Below are 22,961 nucleotides of genomic sequence, written 5' to 3' on the forward strand. Positions count from 1 at the left end.
GTTCCAGAATAATCATAGGTTACTGTTACAATAGTAGATTTCATTTTCCATGTGAAAGAAATTTAGGTATAAACACAAATCAAGTCACATACAAATTTCAGCATAGCATAATACAAGTTTGTTATCGTTTTGCTTCTTCTATTCCATTTTATCGTAACTTTATTTTACCACCACAATTTGACAACTACATTTCATCATCATATATAAATATATATCATGCGCAAAAGTTTCTTGATTATTCCTTTAAAGTGTATATTAATATCACAGGCATCTCAACAAAAAGTGCAAAGGAATCACCAGCTCAACTTAGTCAAAACGGCATTCCTATAAATATGCTTATTTTCTAATGGATCGATTCAATTCAATTCAACTGCATCTTCTTTAGCCTCAAAGGATTCAAGCCGGTCATGTCTTTCTCATGTGTGAAGAGATTTTTCAAGCGGTTTTGGGTTGTTGACGAATTCCATACCGGAACTTTTCCGTATGGCAACTTTCTGTCTGCTGATATCTTGCCTTCTCTTGGAGCAAGAATTAACCCGGAAACAAGGTTAAGAAAACACATAATCTCTCCTTTCAATCCAAAGCATAGGGCTTGGGAGATGTGGTTGATACTTCTGGTGATTTATTCTGCATGGATATGCCCCTTTCATTTTGCTTTTCTACCTGATAAGCATCCGACGCTGCTAATCATCGATAACATTATCAATGCTTTCTTCGCAATCGATATAGTGTTGACATTCTTTGTTGCTTATGTTGATGATCATTCTTACGTTCTTATTGATGAGCCAAAGAAAATTGCAGTCAGGTACATACCAAACTGCTTGATTATCTTTACTTTTTCTTCTGTCTATAAATAAATTTTGATCATGATGAAATTTTTTATTACATTTACAGGTACCTATGTACTTGGTTTATCTTTGATGTTTCTTCGACGGCGCCTTTGCAATCTATTATCTCCTTGTTCACAAAACATAGCGGCGCGATTGGGTTCAAACTTCTTAATATGCTTCGGTTATGGCGTCTGAGACGAGTCAGTTCTCTTTTTGCAAGGTCCACCATCATATCATACTCAAAATCTTATGCTTTTTAACCATATAAGATTTTAAATCACAATCATATCGCGACTATTAATATTGTTCTTTCAGGCTAGAGAAAGATATTCGCTTCAATTACTTTTGGACTAGGTGTATAAAGCTCATTGCTGTAAGTTTATAAAACAAAATAGTATTCCTAATTCCTAATTAAAATTTCATAAATATTAATAGTATATTTTGACGAAATTTTCAGGTGACATTGTTTGCAATACACTTTGCTGGATGCTTTATCTATTTCATTGCAGACAGGCACACTGATTCAAGTGATACATGGATTGGTTCTGTGTATCCAAAATTCAAAGAAACATCTATTTGGGATAGATATGTGACATCAATTTATTGGGCTATTGTCACACTCACTACAACTGGGTATGGCGATTTGCATCCTGTCAATCCTAAAGAAATGATTTTTGATATTTTCTTCATGCTGTTCAACTTGGGATTAGATGCTTATATCATTGGAAATATTACAAATCTTGTTGTTCAATGGACAAGCCATACCAGAACTTTTGTAAGTTTTCTTATCCTATTCTTTTTATATCTTCATTAATTTGATTTATGACTTTAATTAATATCCACCAATTAGGCATTATTTTTTATGTTGGAACCATAGAATCATTTCTTCAGTGTGAATCTCCCATGTGACCTTTATTTTTTTTTAGGAAATTCTAAGCATCGAATCTAAAAATTGTCCAACACTTTATGACTACCTTAATAGAGCCATTAGATGTTAAGCCAAAATTAATCCTTCAATTAAAGCATGTCTGCAGAAAATAAATATATTTGTGGACCATTTGTTTTGTCGTCTAGTGGTGGCAGGGAAAAAGTGTATTATACCCACTAACATGGGTCCAAAATATAAGCACAAGTACATCTTACAAATATATGGGAGCCCATAATTTTAAATTAAACTTTACAACCGTGATTGCGGCTGCAATATCATTAATGCAGTAGTTATAGTTATATCTCTAATTACATTAGACCGCAATAGTAGTGTGATTTAAAATTACGTTGTCCAATTATATTAGAAATTTCTTGTGACAATGAAAGCTAAAAATTATGTGTTTCTCGACCGTGTATTTAAAATACCTCTCAATTAAAATTCAAACCGATAAAAATCAATATTGTCAAAATTTAATTGAAATTGCTATAAATTTCAGCTAGTAACACACCATCCTTATTGTTTTGGTACTTATTAAATGTGAAATTGTCTTTTATTTTTCCCTTTACAGAGAGATACAGTGAGAGCAGCTTCTGAATTTGTAACAAGAAATCATCTGCCTCATGATACACAAGATCAAATATTATCACACTTATCTTTGAAGTTCAAGACAGATGGATTAAAGCAACAAGAAACAATAAAGGGCATGCCAAAAGCAATTCGCGCCGCCATTTCACACCAGCTGTTTTATCCAGTTGCGCAGAAATCCTATCTCTTCCAACAAGTTTCACATGACTTTCTTTTTCAACTGGTAACTACTTGACATTCTTTATTTCAATTCATTATTACACAAACAATGGATTATTCTTATTATATGTGACAATGATAATAATAGGTTACAGATATGGAAGCTGAGTATTTTCCACCAAAAGAATATGTTATACTGCAGAATGAATCTCCAACAGATCTTTACATGCTTGTTTCAGGGGCAGTGGTGAGTGAAATTCATGTTAAACACAATTTAAAACCATATATTAAATACATTTCTAATGATTATATTTTAATGTGCTGCAGGAGCTCATTCACACAGTTGACAGTTATGATCAAGTTTCGAAGATGGAAAATGCAGGAGATACGTTTGGGGAGATTGGAGTTCTATACAACAGACCACAGCCTTTCAGTGTTAGGACGAGAGAGCTTTCGCAAATATTGAAACTTAGCCGAACTTCGTTGATGAATGTCATACATGCAAATCAAGAAGCAGCACCAGTTATAATGACAAATCTTTTTATGGTAATGAATTATATTATTCAACTTCGTAGTAAAAATAGAAGAATCAAAAGTACATTAAAACTATTATCAAAGAAAAAATAACATTCTTGTTGTTTCTCTTCTCTTGACAGATGCTAAAAGCTGAAAAAGATTTTAAATATCCACATATAAGCCCTAGATTGGCACTTCATGAGATGCTTCATGGGAACAACATAAGTGGAAATCCATGTTTTGCATGTACAAATGTTTCGCCCGGGGAAGCTATGTTATATGACATGATGCCAAACATGTTGGATGAAAATCAGCAAGAAAAAGAAGCGAATGAAAAGAGACTAAATCGCGTTAGATGGAAACAGAAATCTCAAGACGACGAGCAACAAAACACGACTCCTCCTCATGAGTATGGAACAAGTAATCATTCAATCAATAAGAGAGTTACCATCCACTTTCTTGGCCAAGACGGAACGGCCTTGCCACCACAAGGTGGAAAACTGATAACTCTACCTGATTCAATAGAAGAGCTTCTCGAGATTGCAGGTAAGCATCCACTTTAACATCATGAAAATGAGAAAACTATACTAAGCAATTCAAAATATTTTAATTTATCTTATTTTCACATTTCTGACAGTATACTTGTGAAACTGCAGGAAAAAAGTTTGGAATGCCAAAGCCAAACATAATCAAAAGTGCAGAAGATGCGGAGATTGATGATTTATGTGTCATTCGAGACAATGATCATCTGTTTTTTCTTTGCCACGACAAAGAAGTTTTGACCTAATAGTTTAGATATAAAATTACTAGCATGTAGTAATAACAATATTCAGGTGCACAGAACAAAGATTATATAAATTTCATTGGTGATGGTGTAACCGTGTAATACCTTTTTGTATACAACAATTATGAAAAATTATATTCATCTATTTTACTTTTGCAGCTCATAATGAATGTAGGGAATATTTGTTACTTATATTACTTATACAATATAATGAGAAAGATACATAGAATCATACACTAAAAATATGATTCTAGTTAGACTCATAGAATCTTTAATTTGTTAAGAAGCAACTTAAGCCAGGTTACCATTAAGTAATAATAGTTGTATTTCTAATAATCAATACTTTATTAATCTATACCCAAATTCAAAATGAAATAGAAAACGGAAGCGTACCTTTAGGATTCATATAATTGCAATAAAAGATGATAATTTTGATAGAGCAATGACCTCCCAGTTGTAGATTTTTTAATTTCTTAGTTTCTCTTCTAATATGATAAAAAGAATAAATATTCTATGATATTTTCTCGTGTCTACAATTACGGACCATAACCCCTTATTTATAATAATCTTATACCCTTTCATGAAGAGTTTGTTAAAAATTCTGGGTTGAAGTCATTCTTTATTGTATTGCTTCTATTTATAATTACATGAGCATTTACAACAATTAATTACAAATGTTCTCGATTTAATTTTCTACTCTATTCTAGGAATGTAAAATATACACAATTAAGAAGAATCCAATCATATCAAATCATTCCATATTAACATCCCCAAAGATTTGTATGAAATCATTCCCGGATTTGTATGATTTATCTCACAAGAAATTTTGTTCGGTAGCGGATATTTTGAGTTGGGTTGATGGAAGACATGTGTGGGATGTTCAAGCTTTATTTTCCCGGGAGGACTGTAGTGTTTCGGTTGTGGGGGCAGCAGCGGGATTTTCGCCGAGTTGGCACCGGTTTTGTGAGCTAGTGGATGGTTTCACTCCAAGCGAAGTTGCGAGTGACACTTACGGTTGGTTCATTAATTCGAATAAGGATTTTTCGGTAGCGGGCATTTCGTGGATAATTAATGAATCTAAATCCGTAGCTTGGGAGCTTCATGTGATTCGTTCTTTGAATGTTATGTGGAGCATTCCTTTACCGCCAAAGATTAAGATGTTCTCTTGGAGATTTTTCGTCGAGCGCCTCCCGACTAAAGACCTTTTATTATTAAGAGGAGTTTATAATTTGGCTAATCCGGATTGTGAGTTTTGTGGTGATCATGTTGAAACTTCTTTTCATCTCTTTTTTCATTGTCATATGGCGAAAGAGATTTGGAATCATATGTTTGATTGGCTTGGAATACCGGAGGCGATCACCATGGCGGAGTTTCTTGATTTTGGTGTTTTGCAAGAAAAGGTGAAGAACATTAGTAGAAAGGCTAGGATCAATGTGGTTTGGTTTTCTACGATTTGGTGTCTTTGGATCATGCGGAATGGAATTATATTCGACGGGAAGGTTTTTTGTTTTGATGTCGTTTGTTCTAATATTATTTTCCTTTCTTGGAGATGGTTATCTAGCGGATATTCTAAGTTTAGATCCAATTACTACGATTGGTTTAAACTTCCTTTATCCGATGCAATCACTCTTTAGAGTTCTCTGTTTGTAAGGGTTGCACCCCTAGTGCGAGCTTTATCAATCAATTGCCTATTAAAAAAAAAAACATCCCCATCAAATTGATGCGGCTGGTCAACAAGCATCAATTTGTTAACAAGAAACTGATGACGTGGACGAGGATTTGCCTTCGTAAAAATATCCACAATCTGAAATTGAGTACTAACACGAGGAAGCGATTTAAGTTGATCATCATAGACATCACAAATTAAATGACAATTGACTTCGATATGCTTGATGTGTTCGTGAAAAATGGGATTTGTAAGGATTTGGATGACACTCTTATTGTCAACATAGAGTGATGTAGGCTCTATTTGAGTAAATCCAAGTTCACTCAAAAGACTGTGAAGCCAAATTATTTCTGAACAAGCCGCAGACATAGCATACTACTCAAATTTAGTGGAAGATTTAGAAACTCTTGCTTGCTTCTTACTTTTCCAAGAGATCAAAGATGAGCCAAAAAAAACATACACCAACCGATGACAGATCATCGAGTATCAGGACACCCTATCCAATCAGCATCACTATAAGCACTCAATCGAGATACCATTTAGGAAGAAAAAATAAACCACGATGCAAAACTTCTTTAAAGTAGAGAATTATACGACGAACTACTGCCAAGTGAATATAGGTAGGAGACACTACAACATGGAAGGCCTACGAAAGCGCTTATTTTGGGCTTTAAAAGCGCTTAAAAGCGCTGTGAAAGCCAGCGCTGGCGTAGGTAACAAAAACGCTTCTGAAAGCGCTCTGGTAGACCCCCCCTATAAGAGCACTTTTTCCAGAAAAGCGCTCTTGTAGACCCCCCTATAAGAGCGCTTTTTCCAGAAAAAACGCTCTCGTAGCCTCCCCTATAGCAGCGCTTTTTCCAGAAGCGCTTTCGTAGGTTGCGCTTTTTTTTAATATTTTGACATATCTCAAATTCTCACTAATATTTTGAGAAATACATTTATTATATTAAACAAATAAAATTTTTAAAAAAATACATTTAATATGAAACATTTTATGAATTAGTATTGCATATATTTATTATCAAAATACAAATAAAACATCACTAATTTTATAAGTGCTCTAGAAGCAAAGTTTACAATCAAATTCTCAAAACACAAAATACAATACAAATATATATATATATATATATATATATATATATATACACACACACTAATTTGCTCCTTAAAAAAACTAGTTCTCTCCAGCCGAACGTGACTCCTCGATGGCCATAATTGACTTTCTCAAGCTCCATTGTCAATCTTTCTCAAGCTCCATGTTATCTATATAGATAGCATTGTGTAAAGAGGTTGGAATAACAAAAACATTAGGAGTCGTATAGCAATACCGATTATACTTGAATAGATGAAACTGAATCAATTATGTTAGTAAATCATGGAGCATATTCCATCATGTTAATAAAATAACTTATCTCATGGAACATAACAGTAAAGTGTGGACAATTGCACCACAACATGGAGAGTATCATCACACTATCAAAGTAGTATACACACTAAATGAGAATTACTTGATTGTATTAAACAATACCATAAGGTAAAATACAATCTTAGTCTTATTGGACAAATTTGTCTTCCTATCATGATAATCCTATTCCTGTTCCTAGTAAACCAACCAAAAAATTTATCATGGGGTACAACTTAGATCAGACTGAATCACTCAAATAAGAAAAAATTGTCCTTGTTAATTAATGAATTAATTAATTGAAATTGTCCTTGTTAATTAATGAATTAATTAATTGAAAGAGCTTGATTTTGGCTTGACAAGAAACTTGTCTTTTTCTCTTAATTGTCTCTTCTTTTTATGTTTATTTTTTATTATATAGTTTTTGATACAATTGTTGTATGAGATATTGACTAAAAAATAAATAATCTATGACAACTAAACCTTTAAACCGACCCCATTACCAATTGTAATCAAAACAGAAGAGAATAGAGGACATAGTGCAGAATCATAAACATATCTAACACTCAGCCATACCACTTTTTTAGTACTCGTTATTACAGTGGGCATTCATGTCCTAATAAACTTTTTTATTTAACACATTAAATATATTACATTAGTTATAAATCTAAATTTGAAGAAGAAAAATTCTACTGTCACTTGTTGCTGATAAATCCTTTTTTAATCTCATCGTTCTTATTTTTACTCTCAAAAGAATCACTTCTCACTCATTAAAAATCCATTATGTTCCCAACTTCATATAAATTTCAACCAAATCTCTTCATAGATGAAAAACAAAGTTGTCTTCAAACATAAACAAAACAGAATCAAAACGAAATTCAAAGTTTTTTCAATGTATCCTTTGTTTCTTTCAACCAAGTTTCAATGCTCTAGTATTTACAAAGTATGATGCTGTTAATTAATATGCATGTTAATAGCATTAGCACTTACCGAAAATGAAGAAAAGAAGATGTTAGCACCACAACTGACACACTCACAGCAACACGGTAACACGACGATGAATTCCTGCCAACAATTTGATAAAACAGACCATAGGTAAACACTCTTTGAAGAATTAATACGAAACAGACTCATAGATGGTAAAGTACTAAACCTAATGCCCGCACTCTCTTTCTCAACTAATCTTCTTCTACTTTGAAATTGAAATTGAATGATGAAACTCACCTAGCACAAAACGGTAATAACGACGATAAGTCTATGCTAATATGAAAACCAACCTGAGCATAATCATCAATGGCAACTAAGAAACACAACAGCAACAAATCAAAAGTAAAATAGAAGCAGAAAGAGGAAAAAATTCCGGTGAGACATTTTATCGAACACCTTGTGAGCAAGATCGAAAGCTGCATTTTCTTCTCTTCATCGCTTTAACCAGTAAGCTCAGCGTTGGATTGTGCAGTGGATTCAATTTCAAAGACTCTGCAACATCATCAAAACTAATAATAGACAAAGATAATATTCAAAGTGGATTCAAAATCCTCACTAATTGACACTCATTGACAGGAAAAAATACCTTAAGGAAACTATGCAGAATTCCTTATGAAAACATCTAAAGATCCTCACACCCTAAATCACACTAAAACTCTCGTCCCTAATTGATAGAGCTTCATCCCCTGCATTTTCAACGATTCACAGCAACAACAACACACACAGAGTAGAAGAATAAAAGTAGAAGAGGAAAAGGAAAGTTAAATACCATTACTTGAGTCTCCTCGTCGTCGTCGGAACCTGGACGGAACCACCACTGTTTCCGATTTCGTATGCTGGATAAACTTTCTTCTTGTTTATTGTTGTTTTAAGATTTGATTCTCTTTTCAAACATGCTGTAACTTGTAAAATCATCATCATCTGCTTCTGGAATCACGTCACCATCACCAAAACCGATATGTGATCTTCATCATAACATCATCATCTCCACGAAATCGGAGAAAGCTTCGAATCAGAGAGAAGAAGAGGATGAACGGAGATTCACGTCAGAGAAAGAGAATGGAATCGAAAAAGGGTTTGAGCCACCGGTGATTGATCGAAGAAGAAGAGGAAGACGATCGGAGGAAGAAAGAAGCCACCAGTTTTGTTGAAGATGAAGGGTGTCGTTCTTGTGTTGAGGAGGAAAAGAAAAGAACGTGTTTTGACCAACACAAACCCTAATCCCTTTTTCTATTTATTCTTATTTTTATTATTTTTTTTTATTCTGTTAGTTAATTAATTTTGTTTTAAAAATTTTAATTTTAAATTAGCTACGAGAGCGCTTTTCAAAAGCGCCTTTGTAACCAGCCTATACCAGCGCTTTTTAGAAAGCGCTTTCTTAAGGTAGCCTATAGCAGCGCTTTTTAAAAGCGCTTTTGTAGGATCACCTATACCAGCGCTTTTTTCCCTTGTTTTTTTGTTTTGTTTTTAGTGAACCCTATAGCAGCGCTTTTTCCTAAAAGCGCTTTCGTAGCTGTGCTGCTAAAAGCCAAATTTGGCGTAGTGAGAATGCATGAATTGACTTACATGTTGAATGAAAAAAGACATGTCAGGGCGAGTAATAGTTTAGTAATTAAGGATACTCAAAAGTTGCTGATACAATAAGGGATCAGACAAAAGCTCTCCTTCATTACAATGATATATTAACCTCAAGAGGAGTATCCACCGGATTAACTGTTTGAAGACCTCCATAGAAATCAAATTCATGGAAAACTTGTTTTGATGGAGGAATATGCCCTTAAACGTCGAATGAACCTTAAAACCAAGAAAATAATGCAAGTTTCATAGAACTTTCATATGAAATGATGCTTGTAACAGTTGTTTAATTCGCTGAAAAGAAGCATGATATGAACCAGTGATAACCATATCATAGTTAGACGAAGGTAACTTATTGATCTTTACAAGTCAGAATCGATAGGCCAACTGCAACAGCATGATCTTCGGTGATGGTTGAGGAAAAAAGAGGGTTGTACCCGCAAGGCACTCTGATGCCAAAGTAAGAACAGGAGCAAAGGTACAACAAAAAGTATAGGTTGGAGAGAGAGATACTCAATACCTTTCCCTCTAGGAGATGGGGGCTATTTCTAATGTTCTCCTTAGCGTGTGGCTATTGGTTACGATGTTTTGGGCTGGGTGCGATTCCAAGGCAAAAAATGTAGGTGATAGTTAGGTTAGTCCTCGTCCATCCGAGCAGAGCGAACTAGCCGTTGGCAATGACATGAGTACTAACGTGCTCGGATGATCCTTTATTGTGAAAGGGCCATCGTTCACACAAGCTGGGTAGGCGGGCAAGCGGGAAATGCAGCCTCCGCTTGCCCAAGTGCATGGACCAATACTTATTGGGCTAGATCTGCGCATAAGAGTGGATTGGGCCAATTATGATGAGTGGGCTAGTCCAGAACAGGAGCCCCCCAAGTTGTTGCTTCCGGACGTGGGAGTGATGACTTAAGGTTGGCTTTGATGTACGAGGAGAGGAGGCACCGAGGAAATGGCGTTTTGACGAGCAGATGTTTGTGAGGAGATGAAGTGTTGAACTCAGTGAACGGGGATATGAACATGTTAGCTAAATATGAAGTGGTGGTGTGTCTGTGTCCGCCTCGAGCCTCGTGTTGCATTTAATGCGTAATCATGGTTAATTTATCCCTAGAAAGGGGGTTTCAAACGTCTATAAATACTAGAAAGCCTTACTCAATTGACTTTACGCTCTCTCTCTCTTCATACTCATATTCTTTGCATCTTCTCACCGTCGTTGTTATTGTTACCGCTGTCACCGCTTCAAATTCTCAAGATTTCAACTTTACTCCACTCATTCCAAGTAAGTTTTATTCTTTATTTTCCCTTGTCCGTTGCATTTTCTCCGTTTTGTTTTTAGAAATGCATGTGGTTAGGATAAATTAGGATGACTTTTATTCATTTTCTGGTGAAGTGTGGGTGGTTCACGGTAGTGATGACATTTTCTTCATCGTCGCTGATGAGAGTTTAGCCTAAGTTTGTTGTTTCCTTTGTCGTGTTTATGGTGGAATTTCCTAAATAAGCGCTAGTCCTCTAAAATAACAAATACCTAGGTTACTCGTAGGATCGACTAGATTGATCGTAGGACATGGTCTAAGTTTCAAGATTTTGATGATTGGGTTGTTTTCATTTTTGGTTTGGTTTTGTGTTTAGTTTTAAAATAAAAGAAATGTGTTTGAAAAGTAAAAGATAAAGTGCAGGATGGTAAAAAGGTAAAGTGCATGAATGAATAACAAGGATATTGATTTGAAAGCAATGAAAAAATAAAGACTTTACTGAATGAAAACCTGAATTGATAAACTGTAAAGTAATTCGATTAACAGAAGTTAGTGATTCACATGTACATTCTCAGCACTCGTTTCTAGATTCACTTGATACTTTGAGTATAATTGAGTTTCGTACAGATTTGAACACACCAAAATCTAACGTTAAGATCTTAATTTATACTAATGCGACCCTAACGGCCTTTTCCTAATGGAGTGCCACGTTTTCGCCTGCATGCTCCTCGATCTTCTAAGACTTCCATGCGTCCGTTTTGGATAAGACAAATCATTTTAATTAAAATCTTCTTCCATTCAAAGCTTCAAAACGCAATCAACGTGCCTGTCGACGCTTGTTTTCCAATGCTCCAAAATATTCTAAGTCTTTTATCCTTCACCTTCAAAGATATTTAACTAAAGTTCGCTTCGACGAGGTAAAGCTCTATTTTACACAAAAAGAGAATCTCAAATGGCCTTCAAAAGCCATGTTCTATGCCTCTCTTCGAGATATATCCTTTACAAACAATCTTCCTTCGTCTGTCGAAATCTTCAGCTAACAAATTGCCCCCAATAAATGTCTATTTCGAAATTTATACAGAAATGAGCATTTATTGCGAACTTGATTTCGATAATTAGACCTTTCAATGTCTTTTTAACTCGTGATGTCATGGTCATTATGACCATACGTCCAAACGTCCTATCAAGACGTGCACGAACAGAGTCATGATTACTCCTAGTAAGTAGAAATGAGGTCTAAAAATTATGCAACTGTCTGCTTACCTTATCACGAGTCTACGCGTGTCCCACTATCTTTTCATCCTTTATTATTTTAGAATTGCAAGAGGTGGTCTTTACCTTTATAAATAATGGAAACTTCTCCTTTCAAACACTTTCCCTGCGTTTTCAAGCAAGCATTTTTCTGCAACTTCTTCCTCTAAAAACTTCGATACTCAAATCTTCCTCACAAATCTCTGCAACAATGTCTTCTGATGATCAAATGACCAAGAATATATATAATGGAAATGTAACCATATTTATGAAATGAAAATATGAAATGAACAAATTATATATATAATGCAACACATAATAGAAATTAACCATTATAAACTGAAATACAATAGAAACAGTCTCGTTTGATCGAATAGCTGAATTAAGCGGTATAATTAGTTGTCCGGAATTTAATGAAAATTTACGTGGTAGTTAAGTTTAATTAGTAGATTAACATGGTGATGTTATTTTGTTGAAATGTGATATTTACGAACCGACCAAAATAGTGTGAATTAAGATATCTTTTATATTAAATATTAGTTTTAGGAAATAAAAAAATGAATTAGTAACTTAGAATAAATGAAGTGTAATTATTAATTAGTTGATTTAATTAATAGTTAAATTAATTGCAATGAGTTTAATTGATTGGAATATATTTGAAGTTGGATCAATTATTCGGGTTGTCGGTAAATTACGGTATTTTGAGGATTTGTCCGTAATTGTGTTTTGTCTTGAATATGTATGTTGAGAAATATATATTTCCATGCCAATGATGTTGTGCTAATATTGATTCTCTGTGAGTAGTTAGTTAATATTAATTCTAATGATTAATTGCTTGATGTTGAAAGTGTGTGTTCATGTATAATTGGCAAAATGAGAATTAACATGAGATAGTATGGTTACTAGTGTTAATTGGATTGTGTGAATCGTAATTGATTAATTGGCCCCTTATATGTTAATGATGTGTGTGTGTTGTGAATGTTGTGTACAATTGGTGGATAATTCATAGAGTTGAATTATTGTGATATGCGGAAAGTTAAGATGGTAGAGATGATCTTAATTGCATATGTTTGTTAACATTGTACATACATTCATATCATAGTGTGCCTTGAAACAAAGGTGGTTTGCTTTGAAACAAAAGCGAGGCTTAGATTCTAGAGTGAATCGGAAGCGGTAGACTATATGTTTACATTTTGGGTGGGCTTTGGTCTTGTCCGGATCGGAAGCGTGGCTTGGATTCTAGATATTGAATCAGAAAGCGGTGAAACTTTGGGTTCACAATTCGGTACCACATGCATAGCGTCACATATCTTGCATTGAGTCACATTAAAATTATGCGATAATTGAGTATGTGAAGTTGATGTAGTTGTGATATGTGTATGAGTTTGATAATTGAAACGAGTGAAGTTTGAATATATATTTGATAAAATGTGTGAATATGTGATAACTATGATTGTGTACTTAATTGAGAATATAATAGTAGAATTGAAATATTATACTATTCAAGCTTGTTGTGTACTCGATAACATGTGAAATATGGGTTGATTACTTTTATCTACATGGTTATACATAGTATGATTAATTACTTGAAGTGTTGATTTAACCATTGTATTCCGTTATACTTTCTTCATAATGGTTCGTATTCTCACCCTTCTGTTTTAATGTTGCCCTCGTTTGGCGACATGCAGGTTTGACGATTAGTAGCTTGCGTGTGACCTAGTCGGAGTTTCTTCTGAGTTTGCTTGGTAATTAAGTAGCGAGTCAATGCTCTGGTCATGTAACACTGGGTAGCTTAGACGTTGAACTCATGTTCTAATTGTTTATGTATTTTCTTATAACTTGTGAACTTGTTTAATTGGTTACTTGTTGTTGAGAGGCTTTAAGCCAAATATTATGATTATGGTTATCTTATGAGTTGTTTATGGAGATATGATCATGGTATGGGACATGTATCATTTATATGAAACACATGAGTATTACTTTCCGCTGTTAATGCATATTCTGGATGAATTATGATTATATGTCAGGTGTTATTTGAAATGGCCAGGTGTATTGTATTTTGTGGATAAATGTTGTCGGTTTTTAAAAGCTTTTTAGTTTTTGAAAACGTCGATGTGACGCCCTTGTTAATTATATGCATGCTTATTCTCTGATTATATGCTTATTATTTATGGGGTAAAAAGGGGTGTTACATTAGTGGTATCAGAGCCTGGTTGACCAGTTGGTCAAGGTTATTAATGTCTTTTATCCGGTGGTATTTGGTTCGTGTACCTGACACGATCGATACTGTTTTGTCTGGTTGTTTGGTTGATTAGGACAATGGCTACGGGAAGGAAGGTTGACATTAATGTTGAGGGAATGATGAGGTGGACTGGTGCGATTGGACAAGCGCCGCAAGGGAATGTTGGTTATGGAGGAAAGGATGAGTTCCGTGCTTTTGGAGACTTTCAAAGGTGCAACCCGCTGATCTTTGAAGGAGGGTATGGACCGGACAAAGCGCGTGCATGGATGAGAGAGATTGAGAAAATCTTTCAAGTCGTGAGTTGTACTGATGTACAGAAGGTACAGTTTAGTACTCACACGCTGACAGAAGAAGCTGACGTTTGGTGGAGTAATAATGTGCGAAGATTTGAAAGAGAAGGTATTGAAGTTTCTTGGAATCTTTTCCGTGAAGCATTTTTGGGAAACTATTTTCCAGAAGATATGCGTGGAAAGAAGGAAGTGAGGTTTCTACCATCAAAACGAGGAGGAGAACAGTTCCGTGGGAAATCGTATGATGACATGAGGAAACAATCAGGTCTTGGCAAGAAGCCAAGTGGGGGGGAGCTTCTACTCCGATTAAGTGCTACAGGTGTGGCGAGACGGGTCATAAAACTGTTGATTGTGGAGTTGGTTCGGGTAGGATTTGCTACAGTTGTGGTGAGCAAGGACACAATTGTGCCATGTGCGATAAGCCAAAGAAGGAGCAAGCGAAAGGAAAAGTGTCTGCGTTGTCTGGTGCTGAGACTAATACTAAGGATAAGTTAATCTGAGGTACGTGCTTTAATATTGATAATTGTGCAACGCATTATTTTATTCTTTGGATTGTGCTATAAGATTGAATCTTGTTTTATCTGTTATGCATAGAAGTATAGTTATTGATACAACTGATGTGGCTTTGTTTCTTCTTCTTCTGCGTGTTTGAATTATCTGTTGAACATCTTCATTAGAGACTTTGAGAATTGATTTAGTTTTTTTTCTATTGGACTAAGTTGATGAGGATTTTGGGTGTGAACTTTTTGGGGTCGAACTAAGTAATGGAAACTGTAAGAGAGATTGTGGATCTAGGTGTTGTAAGTGATTCCGAGTGCGAGTTTCGAAGGAACACTATTATAGTTTAGTAACGGTGGTTTATGTTTAATTATGATTGTCGACTGTCTATTGACAAATTGAGGACTTGATCACCCTTAATCTATTGTTGATAGGAGACGATATCGTATTGAATGAGATGGACTTGTCTTACTAACTTGGTAGCGTGTAAAGCGACTAAGGAGGAGTTGGAGAGTATATTTGAGGAATTGTTTGAGAAGAGGTTCATTGCCTGAGTGTTTGGTCGTAGAGTTACGCCTGTTTATCGAGTAAGAAGAAAGAAGGTTCTATGAGGTAATGTTTCTTGAAGATATTTGATTCTAAGAGAGACGATGATCATGTGGAACATTTAAGGATTGTGTTATCGGTGCTGAAAGAGAAGGAGGTCATGTAAAGCTTTCTGAATATGAGTTTTGGTTGGAAGAAGTGAATTTTCTTGGATATGAGATTTCGAGTCGAGGTGTGTTGATGAAGATATCGATAAGTGGTAGCTTATGCTTCAAGGTAACTTATAGTACGTAAGAGGAATTATTCGACGTATGTATTGGAGTTGTTTATCGTTGTGTTTGTTTTGGAATGTAAGAGGCATTGTTTGTTTGGATCAAGGTTTGATGAGTTGAGTGATCACAAGAGTTGAATATGAGGTAAACAAGACGAGTAGAATTTCGAAGGATTTTAATCTATGATTTGAATTACCATATTGGAAAAGCGAAGGTTATGACCGATGCATTGAGTAGGAAATAATTTTATGAGTTACGTTGAGGACTCAAGAATTTGAAATCGTTGGAACGATTTAGGGAGTTGAGTTTGGTTGTGAAGCGACGTCTTCGGGTGTTAAGTTTGGTATGTTGAAGCTTAATTGTGGTATTCTTGACGAGGTTAGAGAGGGTCAAAAAAATTGGATTTAGAATTAGTTGACAAGATGACATTGATGAAGCCGGGAAAAAGGTAATAACTTTCGGATTGATGAGAATGGTGTCATGAGATGTTGTGATCGAGTTTGTATTCCTGATGGTTAGAATTTGGACAAAGAGAATTTTAGATGAGGAACATCGTACTGATTTGAGTATTAATCATAGTGTTAATTATGTATCGAGAGCTGAGGAAATGTGTAGTGGTAGAGTATGAAGAGGGATATACCGGAATTGTGTATTTGAGTTGGATTTGTCAGGAACCATTTCGTTTGGTGCAACATTTATCTATTTTCGAGTGGAAGGGAGATGGTATCTCTATGGATTTTGTTTTGAGATTCCTGAGGCATCGAGTAATTGTGAAGTGAGTTGGGTCAGTATGGATAGTTGACGAAAGGTGCTCGTTTTATTCCGATGAAGATGGATTATTCGATGAAGAGACTTGCTAAGTTGTGCATCGAAAGGATTGTGTGTTGCATGGTATTTCCTTCAGATGTTGAAATGACATCTTTTGAAGCTTTGTATGGTCGTAAGTGTAGAACGTTTTGTATCGGTATGAATCGAGAGAGAGTGGATGTGGTTTTGGTGTTGAGATGGTTGTGTCGACTGAATTTTCGAGGACGAAAATATTTTAAGTGGGGGAGAGTTGTAACAACCCGAATTTTATTATTTGGCTAATTAAATTAAATAAGGATTTATTTACTTAATTTGGACGAAGTTTGATAATTAATTGGATCGTCGATGTTATTGAGAAACGTGTTCAAATTATTAAGTGAAGTTAGAATTTATTCGGTTAATCGAAGAATTAATAAAGTGGAGTATGTAGAGAAATAATATGAGAAATAATATTATTATTGGATTTTACTTATTTGAGAAAAAGTCGGATTTAATTGGATTAATCGGAATATAATATTAAGGATAATAATATTATTTGTTGGTGGAGCATATTATTTATTGGACTATTTTATTTTATCGAATTGGGCCTATTTATTAGAAGTAGAAGTAAATTGGGGGTGTTATTTTCTTAAGCCCATTAAGATAATAAGTTATTAAGTTAGTAAGGGTTTTATGAGAAGGAGAGTTACCATTTCATTTGCTGATTTTTTTTAAAGAGAAGAGAAAGTGGAGAAAGGAGGCTAAGAGAGGTGAAGAGCAAAAGCTAGGGTTTGAAGAAATTGAAGAGGTAAGGGGGAGAATCCTTATTATTATGGGTTAGTATGATTGGGTTAATGGGTAGATTAATTTTATGTAGGAAATAGGAATTGGATTTGAAAAATATGATGAAATTTTGTGTGCATATTGGAAAGGGAGGAAACGTAAGAAATTGGAAAAAACTAGGGACCGTGATGTTCAGCACTTGTAAAAGGGGCGGTTGACACCCCACTTTGAACATGTTATTCTCGTTTCTAGCTAATCCCTTTATGGGATGACATTTGATTCACTTATTGTTTTCAATACGTGCACTGTTTTAGTTATATTGCATAATTGTTACTTAGAATGATATACATTGGTGTGTTACAATGGAAAGTGAACCATGAATTATGAAATGATTAATATTGGAAATGAGGTAAAGTGTAAAGGAAACACACCACTCAACCTATACTACTTTTGTTCAATGCTAATTTCCATTGTGTGCAGTGATTTACTTATTTTCTGTTTCATTTGAAGCCACTTAAGCTACTTACTGTCTCGTCTACATGCTATCCAATATGTCTACATGCTATCCAATATGTGTTATGTTCTATTCATGATTGCTTACTGTTTCTTAAGGAGCATATATATATATATATATATATATATATATATATATATATATATATATATATATATATATATATATATATATATATATATATATATATATATATATAATGCAAATGTAACCATATTTGTGAAATTAAAATATGAAATGAACAAATTATATATATAATGCAACACATAATAGAAATGAACCATTATAAACTGAAATACAATAGAAACAGTCTCGTTAGATCGAATAGCTGAATTAAGCGGTATAATTAGTTGTCCGGAATTTAATGAAAATTTATGTGGTAGTTAAGTTTAATTAGTAGATTAACATGGTGATGTTATTTTGTTGAAATGTGATATTTACGAACCGACCAAAATAGTGTGAATTTAGATATCTTTTATATTAAATATTAGTTTTAGGAAATAAAAAAAATGAATTTGTAACTTAGAATAAATGAAGTGTAATTATTAATTAGTTGATTTAATTAATAGTTAAATTAATTGCAATGAGTTTAATTGATTGGAATATATTTGAAGTTGGATCAATTATTCGGGTTGTCGGTAAATTACGGTATTTTGAGGATTTGTCCGTAATTGTGTTTTGTCTTGAATATTTATGTTGAGAAATATATATTTCCATGCCAATGATGTTGTGCTAATATTGATTCTCTGTGAGTAGTTAGTTAATATTAATTCTAATGATTAATTGCTTGATGTTGAAAGTGTGTGTTCATGTATAATTGGCAAAATGAGAATTAACATGAGATAGTATGGTTACTAGTGTTAATTGGATTGTGTGAATCGTAATTGATTAATTGGCCCCTTATATGTTAATGATGTGTGTGTGTTGTGAATGTTGTGTACAATTGGTGGATAATTCATAGAGTTGAATTATTGTGATATGCGGAAAGTTAAGATGGTAGAGATGATCTTAATTGCATATGTTTGTTAACATTGTACATACATTCATATCATAGTGTGCCTTGAAACAAAGGTGGTTTGCTTTGAAACAAAAGCGAGGCTTAGATTCTAGAGTGAATCAGAAGCGGTAGACTATATGTTTACATTTTGGGTGGGCTTTGGTCTTGTCCGGATCGGAAGCGTGGCTTGGATTCTAGATATTGAATCGGAAAGCGGTGAAACTTTGGGTTCACAATTCGGTACCACATGCATAGCGTCACATATCTTGCATTGAGTCACATTAAAATTATGCGATAATTGAGTATGTGAAGTTGATGTAGTTGTTATATGTGTATGAGTTTGATAATTGAAACGAGTGAAGTTTGAATATATATTTGATAAAATGTGTGAATATGTAATAACTATGATTGTGTACTTAATTGAGAATATAATAGTAGAATTGAAATATTATACTATTCAAGCTTGTTGTGTACTCGATAACATGTGAAATATGGGTTGATTACTTTTATCTACATGGTTATACATAGTATGATTAATTACTTGAAGTGTTGATTTAACCATTGTATTCCGTTATACTTTCTTCATAATGGTTCGTATTCTCACCCTTCTGTTTTAATGTTGCCCTCGTTTGGCGACATGCAAGTTTGACGATTAGTAGCTTGCGTGTGACCTAGTCGGAGTTTCTTCTGAGTTTGCTTGGTAATTAAGTAGCGAGTCAATGCTCTGGTCATGTAACACTGGGTAGCTTAGACGTTGAACTCATGTTCTAATTGTTTATGTATTTTCTTATAACTTGTGAACTTGTTTAATTGGTTACTTGTTGTTGAGAGGCTTTAAGCCAAATATTATGATTATGGTTATCTTATGAGTTGTTTATGGAGATATGATCATGGTATGGGACATGTATCATTTATATGAAACACATGAGTATTACTTTCCGCTGTTAATGCATATTCTGGATGAATTATGATTATATGTCAGGTGTTATTTGAAATGGCCAGGTGTATTGTATTTTGTGGATAAATGTTGTCGGTTTTTAAAAGCTTTTTAGTTTTTGAAAACGTCGATGTGACGCCCTTTTTAATTATATGCATGCTTATTCTATGATTATATGCTTATTATTTATGGGGTAAAAAGGGGTGTTACATTAGTGGTATCAGAGCCTGGTTGACCAGTTGGTCAAGGTTATTAATGTCTTTTATCAGGTGGTATTTGGTTTGTGTACCTGACACGATCGATACTGTTTTGTCTGGTTGTTTGGTTGATTAGGACAATGGCTACGGGAAGGAAGGTTGACATTAATGTTGAGGGAATGATGAGGTGGACTGGTGCGATTGGACAAGCGCCGCAAGGGAATGTCGGTTATGGAGGAAAGGATGAGTTCTGTGCTTTTGGAGACTTTCAAAGGTGCAACCCGCCGATCTTTGAAGGAGGGTATGGACCGGACAAAGCGCGTGCATGGATGAGAGAGATTGAGAAAATCTTTCAAGTCGTGAGTTGTACTGATGTACAGAAGGTACAGTTTAGTACTCACACGCTGACAGAAGAAGCTGACGTTTGGTGGAGTAATAATGTGCGAAGATTTGAAAGAGAAGGTATTGAAGTTTCTTGGAATCTTTTCCGTGAAGCATTTTTGGGAAACTATTTTCCAGAAGATATGCGTGGAAAGAAGGAAGTGAGGTTTCTACCATCAAAACGAGGAGGAGAACAGTTCCGTGGGAAATCGTATGATGACATGAGGAAACAATCAGGTCTTGGCAAGAAGCCAAGTGGTGGGAGCTTCTACTCCGATTAAGTGCTACAGGTGTGGCGAGATGGGTCATAAAACTGTTGATTGTGGAGTTGGTTCGGGTAGGATTTGCTACAGTTGTGGTGAGCAAGGACACAATTGTGCCATGTGCGATAAGCCAAAGAAGGAGCAAGCGAAAGGAAAAGTGTCTGCGTTGTCTGGTGCTGAGACTAATACTAAGGATAAGTTAATCTGAGGTACGTGCTTTAATATTGATAATTGTGCAACGCATTATTTTATTCTTTGGATTGTGCTATAAGAATTAATCTTGTTTTATCTGTTATGCATAGAAGTATAGTTATTGATACAACTGATGTGGCTTTGTTTCTACTTCTTCTGCGTGTTTGAATTATCTGTTGAACATCTTCAGTAGAGACTTTGAGAATTGATTTAGTTTTTTTTCTATTGGACTAAGTTGATGAGGATTTTGGGTGTGAAGTTTTGGGGTCGAACTAAGTAATGGAAACAGTAAGAGAGATTGTGGATCTCGGTGTTGTAAGTGATTCCGAGTGCGAGTTTCGAAGGAACACTATTATAGTTTAGTAACGGTGGTTTATGTTTCATTTTGATTGTCGAATGTCTATTGACAAATTGAGGACTTGATCACCCTTAATCTATTGTTGATAGGAGACGATATCGTATTGAACGAGATGGACTTGTCTTACTAACTTGGTAGCGTGTAAAGCGACTAAGGAGGAGTAGGAGAGTATATTTGAGGAATTGTTTGAGAAGAGGTTCATTGCCTGAGTGTTTGGTCGTAGAGTTACGCCTGTTTATCGAGTAAGAAGATAGAAGGTTCTATGAGGTAATGTTTCTTGAAGATATTTGATTCTAAGAGAGACGATGATCATGTGGAACATTTAAGGATTGTGTTATCGGTGCTGAAAGAGAAGGAGGTCATGTAAAGCTTTCTGAATATGAGTTTTGGTTGGAAGAAGTGAATTTTCTTGGATATGAGATTTCGAGTCGAGGTGTGTTGATGCAGATATCGATAAGTGGTAGCTTATGCTTCAAGGTAACTTATAGTACGTAAGAGGAATTATTCGACGTATGTATTGGAGTTGTTTATCGTTGTGTTTGTTTTGGAATGTAAGAGGCATTGTTTGTTTGGATCAAGGTTTGATGAGTTGAGTGATCACAAGAGTTGAATATGAGGTAAACAAGACGAGTAGAATTTCGAAGGATTTTAATCTTTGATTTGAATTACCATATTGGAAAAGCGAAGGTTATGACCGATGCATTGAGTAGGAAATAATTTTATGAGTTACGTTGAGGACTCAAGAATTGAAAATCGTTGGAACGATTTAGGGAGTTGAGTTTGGTTGTGAAGCGACGTCTTCGGGTGTTAAGTTTGGTATGTTGAAGCTTACTTGTGGTATTCTTGACGAGGTTAGAGAGGGTCAAAAAAATTGGATTTAGAATTAGTTGACAAGATGACATTGATGAAGCAGGGAAAAAGGTAATAACTTTCGGATTGATGAGAATGGTGTCATGAGATGTTGTGATCGAGTTTGTATTCCTGATGGTTAGAATTCGGACAAAGAGAATTTTAGATGAGGAACATCGTACTGATTTGAGTATTAATCATAGTGTTAATTATGTATCGAGAGTTGAGGAAATGTGTAGTGGTAAAGTATGTAGAGGGATATACCAGAATTGTGTATTTGAGTTGGATTTGTCAAGAACCGTTTCGTTTGGTGCAACAGTTATCTATTTTCGAGTGGAAGGGAGATGGTATCTCTATGGATTTTGTTTTGAGATTGTCGAGGCATCGAGTAATTGTGAAGTGAGTTGGGTCAGTATGGATAGTTGACGAAATGTGCTCGTTTTATTCCGATGAAGATGGATTATTCGATGAAGAGACTTGCTAAGTTATGCATCGAAAGGATTGTGTGTTGCATGGTATTTCCTTCGGATGTTGAAATGACATCTTTTGAAGCTTTGTATGGTTGTAAGTGTAGAACGTTTTGTATCGGTATGAATCGAGAGAGAGTGGATGTGGTTTTGGTGTTGAGATGGTTGTGTCGACTGAATTTTCGAGGACGAAAATATTTTAAGTGAGGGAGAGTTGTAACAGCCCGAATTTTATTATTTGGCTAATTAAATTAAATAAGGATTTATTTACTTAATTTGGACGAAGTTTGATAATTAATTGGATCGTCGGTGTTATTGAGAAACGTGTTCAAATTATTAAGTGAAGTTAGAATTTATTCGGTTAATCGAATAATTAATAAAGTGGAGTATGTAGAGAAATAATATGAGAAATAATATTATTATTGGATTTTACTTATTTGAGAAAAAGTCGGA

At 34.8% G+C, this 22,961-nt stretch overlaps 2 protein-coding genes across 2 annotated transcripts; both read left to right on the forward strand.

Annotated features, from left to right (window-relative positions):
- The first annotated feature begins 272 nt into the window (after positions 1–272).
- Positions 273–3,955, forward strand: LOC131616896 (potassium channel KAT1-like). The gene is made up of 9 exons (XM_058888343.1): positions 273–805; positions 895–1,050; positions 1,146–1,203; positions 1,288–1,605; positions 2,327–2,566; positions 2,651–2,749; positions 2,830–3,048; positions 3,159–3,564; positions 3,675–3,955. The coding sequence occupies exons 1-9, from the start codon at positions 408–410 to the stop codon at positions 3,803–3,805; spliced, it is 2,025 nt and encodes a 674-aa protein (XP_058744326.1). The 5' UTR covers positions 273–407; the 3' UTR covers positions 3,806–3,955.
- Positions 3,956–4,584: 629 nt separating this feature from the next.
- LOC131616971 (uncharacterized) lies at positions 4,585–5,436 on the forward strand. The gene has a single exon (XM_058888383.1). The coding sequence runs from the start codon at positions 4,585–4,587 to the stop codon at positions 5,434–5,436; it is 852 nt and encodes a 283-aa protein (XP_058744366.1).
- The last annotated feature ends 17,525 nt before the right edge of the window (positions 5,437–22,961 follow it).

This window comes from Vicia villosa, linkage group LG7, assembly GCF_029867415.1.
Source record: "Vicia villosa cultivar HV-30 ecotype Madison, WI linkage group LG7, Vvil1.0, whole genome shotgun sequence".
In the NCBI taxonomy this organism is placed as follows: domain Eukaryota; kingdom Viridiplantae; phylum Streptophyta; class Magnoliopsida; order Fabales; family Fabaceae; genus Vicia; species Vicia villosa.